Source organism: Odontesthes bonariensis, chromosome 21 (assembly GCF_027942865.1).
Source record: "Odontesthes bonariensis isolate fOdoBon6 chromosome 21, fOdoBon6.hap1, whole genome shotgun sequence".
NCBI classification, from domain to species: Eukaryota; Metazoa; Chordata; class Actinopteri; order Atheriniformes; family Atherinopsidae; genus Odontesthes; species Odontesthes bonariensis.
In genome coordinates this window covers 23,356,506-23,371,458 of record NC_134526.1, presented here as the reverse complement: position 1 = coordinate 23,371,458, position 14,953 = coordinate 23,356,506, and the positions used below count along the sequence as shown (strand labels likewise).

Here is a 14,953-nt window from a genome sequence, read left to right as displayed (position 1 = left end):
GAACATGAACAACTTTTCTTGATCTTATGTGCTAGTAATTTGTAGATCTTAAATCAACTTAAGCTGAAGGCGCTAGCCTGATTCTTGCAAACATTTCATGACACAGAAAATGTATCCTAAATTGTATATCCAACCAACATGAAAATTCCATTTACTGTAGGTGAAGGCAGCAATAACCAGTGTTTCAATCTTATTCTACTTTTTATTACCATTACCATTATTTTATAACCAAAGAAAAACTATGCCTTTCAACAAATTTAAAAACTAGACTGGATACAAATTTGCACGTTCACCAATTGCAGTCTAAAACAGCAATCAAAGAGATGATAGATTAATTTCAGAAGTTGGGTATAGGGAGACTTTCCAATAAAGAATATCAATTTGCTATCTGGAGGGAGCAACAATGGATATAAATCAGTTAATTTACGTGTTGAGGGTCGACTAAGATAAAAGAATCCTAGTTTTTCCCCGTTGTTCTTAATATCTGACCATCCCACACCTGGACTCAAAATAGTGTAACATGATGTGGAAAGTTTGAAATGCAATGAAATTACACACAAACTGTTAGACTGGTATTCAGCATCCGAGCCAACGTCCCACAGTTAAACCAAAGAGTGGCAGCGTACATTCTGCAGAGGTCACCAGCCCATCACAGGGCCACCCAGAGACAAATAGGACAAAAAACCATTCACGCTCACTTATTGCATTAATTCATTTTCTTTGCATTTATTGATCTCTATAATCTTTTAAGCAACTGATGTGCTTGGTTGATATTTTAGAAAAATCTGCTCTCCATACTCTACTGGAGTATTATTTTTTTCTCCTACTTTTACTTCAGTACATATTTTCAACGAGTTTAGTACTTTTACTCCGATACATTTTTATGTGCTGCATCGTTACTCGTTATTATAAATTATTATTATAAACGCACACACACACACACACACACACACACACATAAAAACGTACATTCATTCATGCACAAACACACCCACACGCATACAAACACGCAAATATGCATATAAAAACACACACAGAGAGACACACAAGCATGCACATAGTTTAAGAAGGGGAAAAGTTGTAAAGAAAAAAAAGTGTAAAGGAAACACTGTGACCCTTCCTAACTGACAACTTACCTTCGCATCACTGATCAGATCTGTAAGTAGCTATCATTGTTCTTTTACCAAATCACTTTGTATGTCATTGGTAAATTGAAATTTGAAGGAATACCGTAGTCTGTTTGCGTTAACAATGTTTTCCTGACAATGTTCACTGTTTTCCTAGGGATAATTAGTGATTATTCACCTTGTTTACTTGAACTGAGAGAAATAGGGTAGTCATGACTAACACTGAACCACCCATTTCGTTAGGTTCTCGCCATGCCAGCTGGAAAGTCACAGCCCGAGATGTATGGGGGGGGTTCTGCCACGGTCTCTTCCTGATATGTTAATTATCAACTGACTGTCCCTGGATTCTTATCACACCTCCAACATCCCCCAAGTCACCTTACGGGATGAGACTGAAAACTCAGCCTGTTTACTGTATTCATCACTTACCCTGAAACCACCCATTTTGACAGGTTCCCGTGGACCCCTGCTGTGGAAACTCACACCTTGATTTGCCACAATGCGATTTGAATCGTCTGACAGTCTCGTGTAAACTTTAACATATTAGCATTTAAACTATCTACAGCCTGTCTACATACATTTTAAATCTTGACAGTTTACCTACTTAAACTTAGACCGTTCCTATTAACCAATAAACCTTTTTATTTATAAAACACAGAGAAGCAGCATTTAGCTGTTATGCTGCAAACAAGTGGAACAAACTACCAGTGGAGATTAAACTCTAGCACTAGTAATTAACGTAAAATGTATATTTTATAGTATCTATATTGTCTCAGACCAAATGGCTATGACCTGTGGGGTTCCCCAGGGGTCAATCCTGGGACCCGTATTGTTCAATCTGTACATGCTTCCACTAGGCCAGCTAATACGCAGCTATAATGTGTCCTACCACAATTATGCAGATGACACTCAGATCTACGTGTCACTGACGGCAGGAGAACACGGGCCTGTAGATACACTGTGTCGCTGCATCGAACAGATCAGTGTGTGGATGCAAAACAATTTCCTCCAGCTAAACTCAGACAAAACTGAAATCATTGTCTGTGGCCCACAGAAACAAAGAGAAAGTGTTATCAGTCACCTTGAGACTCTCTCTCTAAAACCTAACTATCAAGTTAGAAATCTCGGGGTAATATTGGACTCAGACCTGAACTTTAACAGCCACATTAAATCTGTAACATCAGCAGCTTTTTACCATCTAAAAAACATTGCCAGAATCAAAGGAATAGTGTCTAAACCAGACTTAGAGAGACTGATCCATGCGTTTGTCTCCAGCAGGTTAGACTGCTGTAACGGCCTGCTCACTGGGCTCTCTAAACGGGCTGTAAGACAGCTGCAGTACATCCAGAACGCTGCTGCTCGAGTCCTGACTAGAACCAGGAAATACGACCATATTAGTCCAGTGCTCAGGTCTCTGCACTGGCTTCCTGTCGCTCAGAGAATAGACTTTAAAACAGCTCTGCTTGTGTACAAGTCTCTTCACGGTCAAGCGCCAAAGTACATCTCTGACATGTTAGAGCCATATGAACCAACTCGGGCTCTGAGAACCTCAGGGAGGGGTCTCCTGCTGGTGCCCAGAGTCAGGACTAAATAAGGTGAGGCTGCGTTTCAGTTTTATGCCCCTAAAATCTGGAACAGTCTTCCAGAAGATGTGAGACAGGCCTCAACTCTGACAATGTTTAAATCCAGGCTGAAAACAGTTCTGTTTAGCTGTGCATATGACACCTGAAAGTATTTTATCTGCACTCTTCACTTTTTAATTACTTAATGATTATTTTAATGGGTTTTAAATTTCTTTCTTTTTTAATTTCTTTCTTTTATTTTATTTTATTTTTTTTATTTATTTTTTTTTTATTCCTTTTTAATGGTTTTATTGCCTTCTTGTGATTTTATGTAGCTGTAAAGCACTTTGAATTGCCCTGTGTATGAATTGTGCTCTATAAATAAAATTGCCTTGCCTTGCCTTGCCTATTTATTGTTAGCGTACTTACGTCATGAATTTCAGTGCCCGACTCTGTTGTTCTGTGTATCTGACAATAAAAGACTTTACTTGATTTGCTTTTATTTTACGTGAAGTACTTAGAATCGTTTTGTACACGAAATGTGTTATACAAATAAATTTAAATTGATTGTCAATACTGTTACTACTCAAACATATTGAACCCCCCTAACCCCTACCACCAGCCACTTGTTATCGCTAACCCTTTGATGTGAGCTAACCCTTTGATGTGACAGGACATACGGAGGTCAAAAGGTCACCTGTCATAAATCACACTTTAGTACCCCCCATAAATCTTTTTGTGACTAAAGGTGTTCCTTATAATCTCTAACGGGCATCTGATCTAACATTACTCACATCTGAAAGCCAGTGGGCCATTTCTGACAAAGCAGCTACAGCTACACAGCTCAGGAAGAGCTGAGAAAATATACAAGCGAGGGTGAGTTTGCATTTTTTTTTAAACTCTTGGCCGTATAGACTTGTGTTAAGATGTTCTTTAAAACTCTGCATATACACATTTTTGTCATGCTCCTTCATTTTATAAACTGTTTAGTTTAATGTGAACATTTTGGAATTTACACAGAAATCATTTGATACTGTATATTGTGATATTAGACTTAGACAGACTTTATTGTCATTCAAAAACACATTTGCAATGTGAATGAGATTCCTTTGCAAGGCTCCGAGAAACAGAAGACAGTAAAACAGTATAGCTATAAAGTAGAATAAAAATATAAAAGAAATAGAAACAGAATAAAAATACATGACTTATTTACAGAAATAAAGGATAAAATAAAAAAAAATGATAGTGCAATACAGTTCACTGTCTCCATATAAAGTGATTCGTGTCAAATGTATGGGGTGGGGGGGGGGGGGGGGGGGGGGGGGGTATTGAGATATTGTGTTGGGAAACTTCCCATCTCTCAGATAATAATAGAATAATACATTTAAACACTTCTAATTTAATGCTAACAAATAAAAGATTTGTATGTTCTTTTAAAACACCCTTTTGCATCACAAATCTGTGCTAACTCACTTTATTACACTGAGCTGTGGTTTCCACAGAAAACTGCCCCTCTGACTGGCAGTGCATAGTCCTCTCTTCACAGTTAAACTTGGCTTATCAGGTCACACCTACAGATCAAAGGTAACAAGTTATCAGCAAATACATTTGATTTTGGTCAATTTTTTCTATCTAACTCAAATGTACATTTTGTTTGTACATTGATCAGTATTTGTCTTAATTACCTTTCATTTGATCCCATATGTACTAACTAAACAAATCTGAACACCTGCGTAAGCATGCGCCCTATAAATGGGCTGCTTTTGAGCCGGACTTCCTCTTTAAACAGCAGCAGAGTTGAGCCCTTCCAAGGGACTCAGTCCAAAGGTAGAGTTTTTATAGAATGTCCTTTTAGATTAACATGAAACAAACACTCCTCTGAAGTTAAGTACAATCCAGCCTTCAGCAAACCTCCAAGTGATTTTGATACAGTAAATCAGACATAGAAAACAAAAACAGATATCCACCTTTCAGCAAAAAGATTTTCCTCCAAATACAATTTACGTATTTAAAGTGGACCCACTGACGGTTTTGTGCACTGTTGTTTGAAATGCATCCTCTCTGTTCATGCCAAATAAAACTCTTTGAAAAGCAGCATTTGGAACATTTCCCTACCAATATCAGCAGGCAGGATTCATCAGGGCTACACTTTGAATGGTGTTGAACATTTGCAGTGTTGAAGTATTGTGGCAGTTTCATTAGAAACTTTGTGTTGTATTTTAAAGATGAAAAGCAGATAAGATGGAGGAAAACAAAGACAGCACACCAGCAGGAGGGGAGGGAGAATCTGAAACCAAACTGGTTTGCTCTGTGACAAATGATGAAGGTAATCTAAACATTTGAAAATCATTTTTCAGGTATTTTGTTTCAAAGACTAAACCTGTGTGTACTTTGCTTTCTCTTATGGCCCTGCAGTCCACGTGGAGAGTAATGATGACACCAAGGTGAGAACAAGATATTTTCTCCCTCTTTTAGATATTTTCTATTTTATACATCATATTCTCAATTTGTTAAAAACTGAAACTAATCACCAGATAAAATCCCATTTTTCTTAGAGTGATCCAGTAAATGATCCTCATGATGCTCAGCACTCAGAAAAGAATGAAAGTAGCACAGAAGGGGAGGCTGAAACCAAAACTGCATCTGAGGCAAGCGATGACAAAGGTAATACTTTAGGATGATTGGTTGGAAGGCTTATTTTACAACTCATACTCATTAAATTATAATGAACACTGTGGTTTAACTACTGAAGCTCCTTTTTTTTCATTTTTTTTTCAGTAATACCTAAACTCAAACTTGTGTTAATTGGTGACACCAACTCCATTGAGATTGGATCAAAAAATATCTTAATTGACCATGACAAGCAAACAAACATGGAGCAGTTTTCATCCAAACTGTATGATTTGTGTGGTCAGCACATCTGTGTTATTAACATGCTTGGTCTTCCTAATGCTGACCAAATCCCATCCATTCAGGCAGTCCATGCCTTTATCTTACTGCTGCCAAACGGCCTTCACAGCAGCCAATACAGGTCAGGAATACAGTGGTTAGAAAAAGGTTTTGGCAAAGGAAATCTTTCTTATGTAATGACAGTTGTGACTCACAAGTCAGATGAAAGCTGTGAAAGTGCACTGGCAGACCTGAAAGCTGAGAGTAGTTTTTCTGAAAAAAGATACCACACATGTACAAGATGTATGATGGATGAAAACGAGATCATTTCTCTTCTGGAAAAAATAGATGCCATGGTCTCTGAAAACAACCCACAATGCTACAGCAGACAGATTTTTGAAAATGTTGAAGAGCAGAAAGAACAGCTGGATCCCAAAAACCACAAAGAGGGAAGAGTGACAACAGGTAAGATTCCAGTGTGGACAGAACTTTAATTTACTTTCTACCAAGTTTAACAACTTACTAAAAGGGAAAAATACAGAAAAAGATGGAGGAGTACTGACAAACTAACATGTTTCAATGCACAGTTTCTGCTTAAAAATACCACATTATGCCCTTTGTATTCACATAGCTTCTAAGCATGTAAAATGTTTATAATATTACAAAAAGTAAGATCAACACTAAAGGGAGTTCTGCTCACTGGAACCTATCCCAGCTACCATTGTGGGAGAGGTGGGGTATAACCTGGGCAGGTTGCAAGTTCATCACAGGGCCACACAGAGCACGCTCTCTCCTACGGACAGTTTAGAATCAACTATTAATCTGCTAACTACCACACCACATGCAGACCTGTCTAATTGTGGGGATAAAACAGTAATCTCCCTTTAACCTTCCCCAAATAATTTGGGATATTTTTTGCTGTGATCATATACGGGCAGAAAGCTCCTCTTGGAGAATAACAAATCATATATTTTGTTATGTCTTATATTTTATGACAACTTGATGCAAAGTGTAATCAACATCCTGGAACTGCAAGGGTTTCATATTCCTCCAACAATGCACACCACATCCAATCTAACATTACAAGAAACTAACTAGTGATGGACTATGAGGCCAATTCTAATTACAATAATTTATAATTCAAATTTTTAGTCTTTGTAACTGTAACTATGTACTGTGGTTGGGTGAACGAAAAAGGAGGAAAAAAAGAAATCCTCAATTTCTGGAGCACAATATATCCTCCAGTTATTAGGAATCATGTGTCATTTGTTGATTCCCCTAAATATGACCCATAATGGTGCCCTATGCACTACTGCCCCCTACAGGGGATTGAAGGGAAACACTGTTTCCACATCAGAGCAGATGTCATACTCAAGAAACTTTATCAAGAATAATCCAGAATCTTTATTTGTCTCCTGCAGCTGTGCACGTACACCAGCAGTGAAATGTGTATTGCAAATAGCTCAACTTTTCAAGGTAGCAAAATAAGAATAAAATGGAGTAAAATTAATTCAGGATAAATAAAAATATATAAGTAAACATCGAGGGTGAGAGGGCTATACACAGTAGTATCAACAGAAATATGTGGGATGAGTGTTATGCAGGGAGGTTGAGAGTTGTGGAATTAAAGAACAGATACTTGTAGATGCACTGATTGTAGGATGCTGCGCTTTGAATTGTCACTTTTCAAGAATTAGACTAATGCAATCAGCTTTTTTTCCTTCATCATCGTGCAGCAGAAGAAATGAAGACGGGCACTGAAATCAAGTCAAACGTAAGTTTAACTTATGTCGTGATTCATTCATATAATCTTAGTACAGAGTTTGTCACGTTTTTATTTATTTTATCTAATCTTTGGTAGGTTAACCTTCAGTTACATGAAAAAAAAGACAATTATTTGTTTCTAGACACAATTGAATAAATTGATTTTGTGTTCCAGTTTAGATGTTTCACACCAAGTCTTTTTTATTTATTTATTTTTTCAACTGAAAATGTGTCTTAAAAACATCTTTAAGGTCCACAGACATCTTGGCTAAAATTGGGATGAATTTGGTTCAGAGGTGAAATCTTAGTAGAGCATAAGTCTATTTTAATGCTTTCATCAAAAATTTACATTTTGCCCAGATTTCAGAATTATTGGCGACGTAAATAGAACTTTCTTACTTGGGAATTCTGTTAACCTTCACCTAAAAGCACTCCTCACAATTTACTGAACTAAACAGCCACACATCTGTAACCTCAATTCCAAAAATGTTGTTTCAGAAAGAATATTTAAAAAAAAAAAGATTTACAAATCTCTTTTATTCTTTAGCCTAGGCAATATCAAAGGACTGAACTTCGATATTGCCTGCTTGTCTAATAATTGTTTTATTTTGCTGATGTGATTATTCCTGACAGTCATTCTTCATAAGTAAAGTTAAATGTGTACATTTCTTCCTGTGATCCATTACAGGAACATGATGGTGCTGAACGCTCAGAGAAGAATGACGACAACACACCAGGACAGTCTGAAATCAAATCTGTTCCACATGAAACAAAGGAGAAAGGTAGCATTTCCAGAAAGATTTGAATTGTACAATTGGTACAAGATCAAACTACTATTGTTATACATTGCACATTCTAGAACGGTGCTGGGAAATAACACTTATTAGCATTAAGCATTAAGTAGTGAAGATAGTTTCTCCAGTACAGGAAATATTTACGGTTTGAGTTGTTTCAGACGGTTAGAAATGAGCTCTTTTGAAGGTCCTATTCTGATTAGCTGTTAGCTCTGTTCCCCTGATAGATTTCCTCCCTGCTTTTCCAAACTGAGAGGGTACCAATTGCCATCTAATTTTTTAAAAAAGAAAGAAAGAAAGAAAAAGAATATCCCTTTGACATGAAACATAGTTGTGTTTAAAAGTTCTTTTGTTGTTGTTGTTCACTGTTGGTGTTTTAGGTCGAGTTTAGCATATTTTAGTATAGGTGTGTCAACAGTTTTTTACTATTACTGTCTAATTCCACATCACACTGATCTGTCCTGGTAATCTGGTAAATCATTTCTTTTCTGCAGGTACTTTCAACATGGATATAAGTGGAAAGGAAATAAAGGTCAGTCACTTAATTATTTCACATGATATTTTGGATAATCTCTCATTTATTATTTAGAAAACAGTAAAATATAAATTATTAATTTATTATTTTCAGCAGACGCTGGACATTTCTGAAGAAAACAGAAAGAAACAGCAAAAAGCAACTGAAATGCTGCTCAGCAGACTTCACCTTCAGGACAAATGTCCACACAAGATGTCACCAGCAGACTTTCTTAAAATAGGTCCACCTGTGAGGCAGAGCAATGATACACTTGAAAAAGATCTGGCTCATACTTTTCTTCAGAGGTTAATGACATTAGATCACAGAGCCAGATATATCCATGTACTGCAAGATGGTTCTGAGGCGAGCCATTCAGAGTCTTTTCCAACATCTGACACTGTTGATGCAGATGATGGTGACTTAGATGCTCTCTTTAGCACCAGTGTAGACATTGATCAATCAAAACAGGCTCACGTGCACCCTATGGATGTTCAAATGGCAGTATTTCACTGCTCAAACAGCTTCCTGAAGCAAAATATGATCACAAAGGTGTCACAGTGCCAGTATGCCTTACCTTTACTTGTTCCTGACCCCATCACAATGGACATTGAGTGTCCTCTGTGGACGTTCAGACAAATAACAAAAACATGGAAGATAGCATCCAATCAAGGCAAAGAAGATTCCAAGCCAATCATGAAGAGCATGCCGATCTGCAAAGCTGAGACACCCCTGGTGTCATTTTTCCGCCTGGGTTCACTGTCTCAGTCTAAATCTCAGCTCATGAACACTTTGATCAACAACCGCCACAGCGCCTTCTTCCACAGAAACTGTCCAGGTAGCACCAAGTCTCGTCATTTGATGGATGGTGTGACAGAGATCGCCTGGTACTGCCCTGCAGGAAAACCCAATGAGTCATTCAATGACTGCATTGCCTTCTGTAATCTTCACGGAGATTCTCTGTCAATTGAAAAGCAGCGTGAAATACTGACAGAAAAATCTTCTGTCATTGTTGTTCTGGTACCAACTCTGGAAAAAAGCCATGGAAGTAGTGCAGTCATATCAACGCTTTACAGGTCTCCAAAGCCTCTAATTATTCTCATTGCTGACAGTGACTGTGGTGCATCTCAGATGAAAACACAAAAATACAAACTGGGCCTGAAAGACAGAAGCCAGTCAGATGTTTCTGAAGAGCTGAAAGGCATAATCAGAAAAATTTTGTCTGCACCTCATAAATCCTTCCAGCTTGAATCTATGGCCGAGGTGTCTGGAATCAGAGTGGATGAAGATGGCACAGAGTGCCAGAAAGGGAAATCTGCAGCAATGGAAATAGTAAAACTGATTCAGGGGATGGATGTTTCCAAGATCAAAGATGAATTTCTTCCTTGTCAAGGCCAACTTTGGCATGAGTGGTGCAGAATAAACAAAGAACTGTATCACCTGAAAGGTCACATTGAGAAGGAAAAAGGTCAGAAAGAAAAGCAACTCATGGACATTCGACAGAAACAATGTGCTGCTTCCAACAGTGAACTGATGAAGTCATTCACTGAAAGCCTCGTGGGTTTGCCACCAACAGACAAAAAATACTTTCTTAAGTGGACTCAGATCCTAATAGATGGCCTCTCCACAGATGATCTTTCTTCAATTCTCCAAAACTATGACGAAACGTGGTCTGAGGTTTTAACTTTGAAAAAGAAACATGATAAATCTGCTCTGCTAAAGGACAAACAAACTGAGCTTGAACAGTTATCAAAAAAGCTGCAGTCAGCAACATTTGGCTTGGAGCACATCTTTAGAGAAATGGGACAGATCTACGAAGCCCATAAATCTCAGAAGGAACAAACGCACAGAAAACAGGCTGACTGGGTTAAATACCCTGAGCTGGCTGCAGATCTGATGATATCAGGACACCCGATGGAGCTGATGGATGGCGATGCTGGTCAGGTACCTTTGATGTGGATCTCTAGTCTTTTACAAGAAGTCATCAAGAAACTGGGTGACAAGAGAGTGTTTGTGTTGTCAGTTTTGGGTGTACAAAGCAGTGGAAAATCAACCATGCTGAATGCTATGTTTGGATTGCAGTTTGCAGTGAGTGCTGGCAGGTGCACCAAAGGTGCCTACATGCAGCTGGTCAAACTGTCAGAGGAACTCAAAGGTTTCCAGTTTGACTATGTCCTAGTAGTTGACACTGAAGGACTGCGTGCTCTTGAGTTGGCCGGTAACGCCACTCTTCACCATGACAACGAGCTGGCAACTTTTGTTGTTGGCTTGGGAAACATGACATTGATCAACATCTTTGGTGAGAATCCAGCTGACATGCAAGATGTCCTGCAGATTGTTGTTCAGGCTTTCATGAGGATGAAGAAAGTTGAGCTTTCTCCAAGTTGTGTGTTTGTTCACCAGAATGTTACAGATATCGCAGCTGCAGAGAAAAACATGGATGGAAAGAGACGGTTACAAGAAAAACTGGACAAGATGGCTCAACTAGCTGCCAAAGAGGAGGTGTGTGATGTTGAGTGCTTCAGTGATGTCATTGCTTTTGATGTGCAAGAAGATGTGAAATACTTTGCCCAGTTATGGGAGGGAAGTCCACCCATGGCACCTCCAAATCCTGATTACAGTGAAAGTGTCCAAGAACTGAAGAAAACCATCCTATCTAAGGCCTCAAAGTCTGCTGGGATCACTTTGTCCCATTTAAGCAGCAAAATTCAGGACCTGTGGAAGGCATTGATGAATGAACACTTTGTTTTCAGTTTCAAAAACACGCAAGAAATTGCAGTGTACAGAAAACTTGAGGTCCAGTATGGGAACTGGACCTGGGACCTGAGGAAAGAGATGCTGACCATTGAAAACCAGCTTTATCCCAGAATTGAAAAGGGACAACTTGACAAGGTTGAGCTCAGTTATCTTTCCAAAGAAATGAACAAAACATATGAGGAAATTCAGAAAAATATGACGGCTTACTTTGAGGATCACAGTGACAAAGAAATCCTGGTTCAGTGGCGGGGCCGATTTGAGAACAAAATCAAGGAGTTTCACGAGGAGCATATCAGAGGAGTGAAAAGAAAACTGGATGAAGTTATTCAGCAGAAGAATGCTCGTAAAAAGATGGACAATAAGAAGGTGGAGTTTGAGACCAAGCTGCTGCAAAAGAGCAAAGAACTTGCACACACATTAAAAGATGTGGTAAAAGATGAAGAAGGACTCAAAGCACAGTTTGACTCTGTTTGGAGTCACTGGGTTAAAGAATTAACCTCAGATACGAAACCCATTGAGGACATCAACGTGGAAGAAGATCAGTCAGTTGTCCTTCAAGACCTTGGGACTGAATGGTCTCTTATCAATGAGTCAAAAAGGAATGGGAGATACAAAAAGCTGTCAGAAGCTGGGAATTACTTTGGTTATATAACCCAAAAGAAGTATCAAAAACTCCACAGTGAAAGTCAAAAATCTCAAGAAAGTAAGAGGGAAACCAAGGATACAAGCAGACAAGGCAAAGGTGTCATTGCATCTGCATTCGGTTTTTTCCAACAAATGATAGGAATTGCCTCGCCAGCACAACAAAATGTGGGACAAAATGAATCCAGGAATCCTTTTCCACATGAAGAACAGAAATTGATCAGATCCTTCATTAATGATGTAGAACAGCAATCCCTGGAGACCATCAAGAACAAACCTGTTGCAACAAGAGGCTACAGATCAACTTATCTGCAAGAAGTGGCCAAACATGTTCAAAAGAAAGTGACAGAATTTGAATCAGGCAAGAAATTCACATTTAAGAAAGAGTTTACAGTTGATCTCTCACTGTATGTTTTTGACAGGACAGCAAATTTGCTTCTACAGTCTCACAACACATACAAACGCAACAATGATGCTCTCACATATTTGGACAGCAAGAAAAAGGAGTATTACAACATTTTCAGAAGCTATTGCAAAGGTAACTCATCTGCTGTGGTGTTTGGAGAAATGATCTGTGAAAAACTGAAGGTTTCTGTCCACGAGGCTGTCTGCAACATGACTGCTCTTGATCTCACAGCAGAAATGAGGAGCAATTACCCAGCATTCAGTGGGAACAGGTTGAACCTGGAGAAACACGTGTTGAAGTCTCTAGCAGAGAAAGCGGAGTTCAGTAGATTCATCACCTACATACAAAATCCAAGAAGGCAAGTAGAGGCTTTTATAAAAGAAGAAGTAAAGAAATACATGTTCACAGATCACAAAGACAAAGGACTGAAGATACTGAAGAAAAACGCAGACGACATCAGCAAGCTCGCCAGTCAAGCTTTATATGAAGCAACGGAGAAAGTCAAAAAGAAGTCAGGAGATGTAGACATGTGGATGAAGGAATTTTCTGCTTTACTGAACAAGCTGGCATTTGATACCATTTGTTGTAAAAACTTCAGAGACATCAACAATTTTGATTTTCTTAAAGAAGAGATAGAGAAAGGCCTTGTGTGTATCATTAAAGAGATGAGCCGCCTCTCTCTGGAGATGGTTCTGGAGTGCAGGCAGAAGCCCGACCAAATTCTCATTGATCAGCTGTGTAACTGCTGCTGGGAACGATGTCCATTCTGTGCAGCCGTTTGCACGAACACCATTAAGAATCACAGTCCTGAAAAACACAATGTTCCTTTTCATCGACCCTCTGGAGTTGAAGGATGGCACACAAGAGGCACAGTGGATCTGGTCATTGATTTCTGCACCACATTAGTGGGAAGTGACAGATATTTCCGCCCCAATCATGACTCAGAGGAGAGAATCGCTTACAAACAGTATCCAACTGCTGGGGAGAGGTATGCATCATGGAGCATTACACCGGATGCATCAATGCTGGCATACTGGAAATGGTTTGTCTGTCACTTTCAAAAGGAACTGGAAGCCCACTATGTTATGAAATTCCAAAACGGAGGAGAAATTCCCAGTGAATGGAGAAACTACACTAAAGAAGAGGCTATTGAAAGTCTGGATGAAATGTGCAGATTGTGATAAAACTGCAGAAAATTGTAGCTCTTTCTGCTTCGATTAAGCAGATGGAAATATTCAGGATGAAGCCTAGAATAAACCACATATTATCTGGTTAAATTTAATTCAGTTCTAAACAGAGTTAGTTATGCTAGATTGTGATGTGTAAGCATCTGTGGATATGAATTGAAGGGAACTTCAACATGTGGTCCTTCTGATTATCAGTGATTCATTTTAAGATGATGATAAAAAAGATGGCACAGATCAGAATGAAGATTTTGTCTGAAGGTCTGACACTTCAATATGACAGATCCATGCTTTATGCAAGTTCAGACTGTGTGCAGAGTTCATTTTGCTTTCTAGAATTCATTCATCTCTCTCTTCCCGTCTGAATGAATATATGTACCAAGTTCTTTTTGGTTTTGAGTCATGTTTAAGAGATCAGAATAAGAAGTTCTAGTTCATACAATGTTTTTCACTTTCTTTATGAAAATTCATCAGGAGTCAATTTAAAGAAGAAATGAAAAGAGAATTTCTGAGTTCATCACATGGACAGATTCTGATGAAACCAGGCTGTTGGCTGTGACTGGACTCTTGTTTTTTTTTTTTACTATTTTTACTATTACTGTATATTTCTTTTATTGTTTCATTTTTTATTAAATCTTTCTAATCTCATCAGCATGTCATCAAAGTTGGAGGTTTATTTTAAGTTTGAAAATAGAATAAAATTCTAAAATTCAGCAGAATGTCATCCATCCAGGTTGAAATGGAAAGAATGCAGGATGTCATGTTGGGAGTTGGTGTCTCAAGTGTTTGATTTACTTAATTTGAAAGAGGACATGTTAACTACAGTTTGATGGAGTTTTTCCATTTTGTTTCTTATAGTATTGGTCTCATTACAGAGTTTAATAGAACATGCATATCTGAATTGTGGCATTTTTGTGAGCTTTCATGTAAGAAAGTATTTGGCCCCACAGCAGCAAACTTCTTATTTCAACATTTTAAAGTTTCTTTTTCTTTTTTTTTTGAATCTTTTGTTTTGATCAAGTTTTGTTCACTGAATGTTTAGTTTTTTGTTCAGTTGATGAATGGCTTTTTTTCATGTTATATTCAGCAGTTATGTACTTGATATCCTTTTAAATGATATATCGCCCATGTTATAATCAGCATATTTTGACTTAATAAAGTTAAATCCAAAGAAATCTCTTTTTGAAAAGATTTTTTTCTTTTTAATGTAATGAATAGATTCTGTGTCACATAATAGAGAAGCAAAGACAAATCTTAAAAAATCCTCATAATAAAACCTGCCTGGTAAGCAATTTATAGTTTCAACCTGTTTTTAAA

The 14,953-nt window shown here is 38.1% G+C and overlaps 2 protein-coding genes across 2 annotated transcripts in view; both read left to right on the top strand.

Annotated features, from left to right (window-relative positions):
* Positions 1-14,638, top strand: part of LOC142371738 (interferon-induced very large GTPase 1-like) — a 110,695-nt gene extending 96,057 nt beyond the window's left edge. The window contains exons 9-11 of the mRNA XM_075454471.1: positions 8,031-8,124; positions 8,631-8,668; positions 8,765-14,638. Coding sequence (XP_075310586.1) covers positions 8,031-8,124; positions 8,631-8,668; positions 8,765-13,633 — 5,001 coding nt within the window. The 3' untranslated portion in view covers positions 13,634-14,638. The remainder of the gene's footprint in view (positions 1-8,030; positions 8,125-8,630; positions 8,669-8,764) is intronic.
* Positions 4,916-14,953, top strand: part of LOC142371740 (interferon-induced very large GTPase 1-like) — a 79,561-nt gene continuing 69,523 nt past the window's right edge. The window contains exons 1-3 of the mRNA XM_075454473.1: positions 4,916-5,015; positions 5,105-5,133; positions 5,245-5,353. Of these exons, the coding sequence (XP_075310588.1) occupies positions 4,931-5,015; positions 5,105-5,133; positions 5,245-5,353 (223 nt within the window). The 5' untranslated portion in view covers positions 4,916-4,930. The remainder of the gene's footprint in view (positions 5,016-5,104; positions 5,134-5,244; positions 5,354-14,953) is intronic.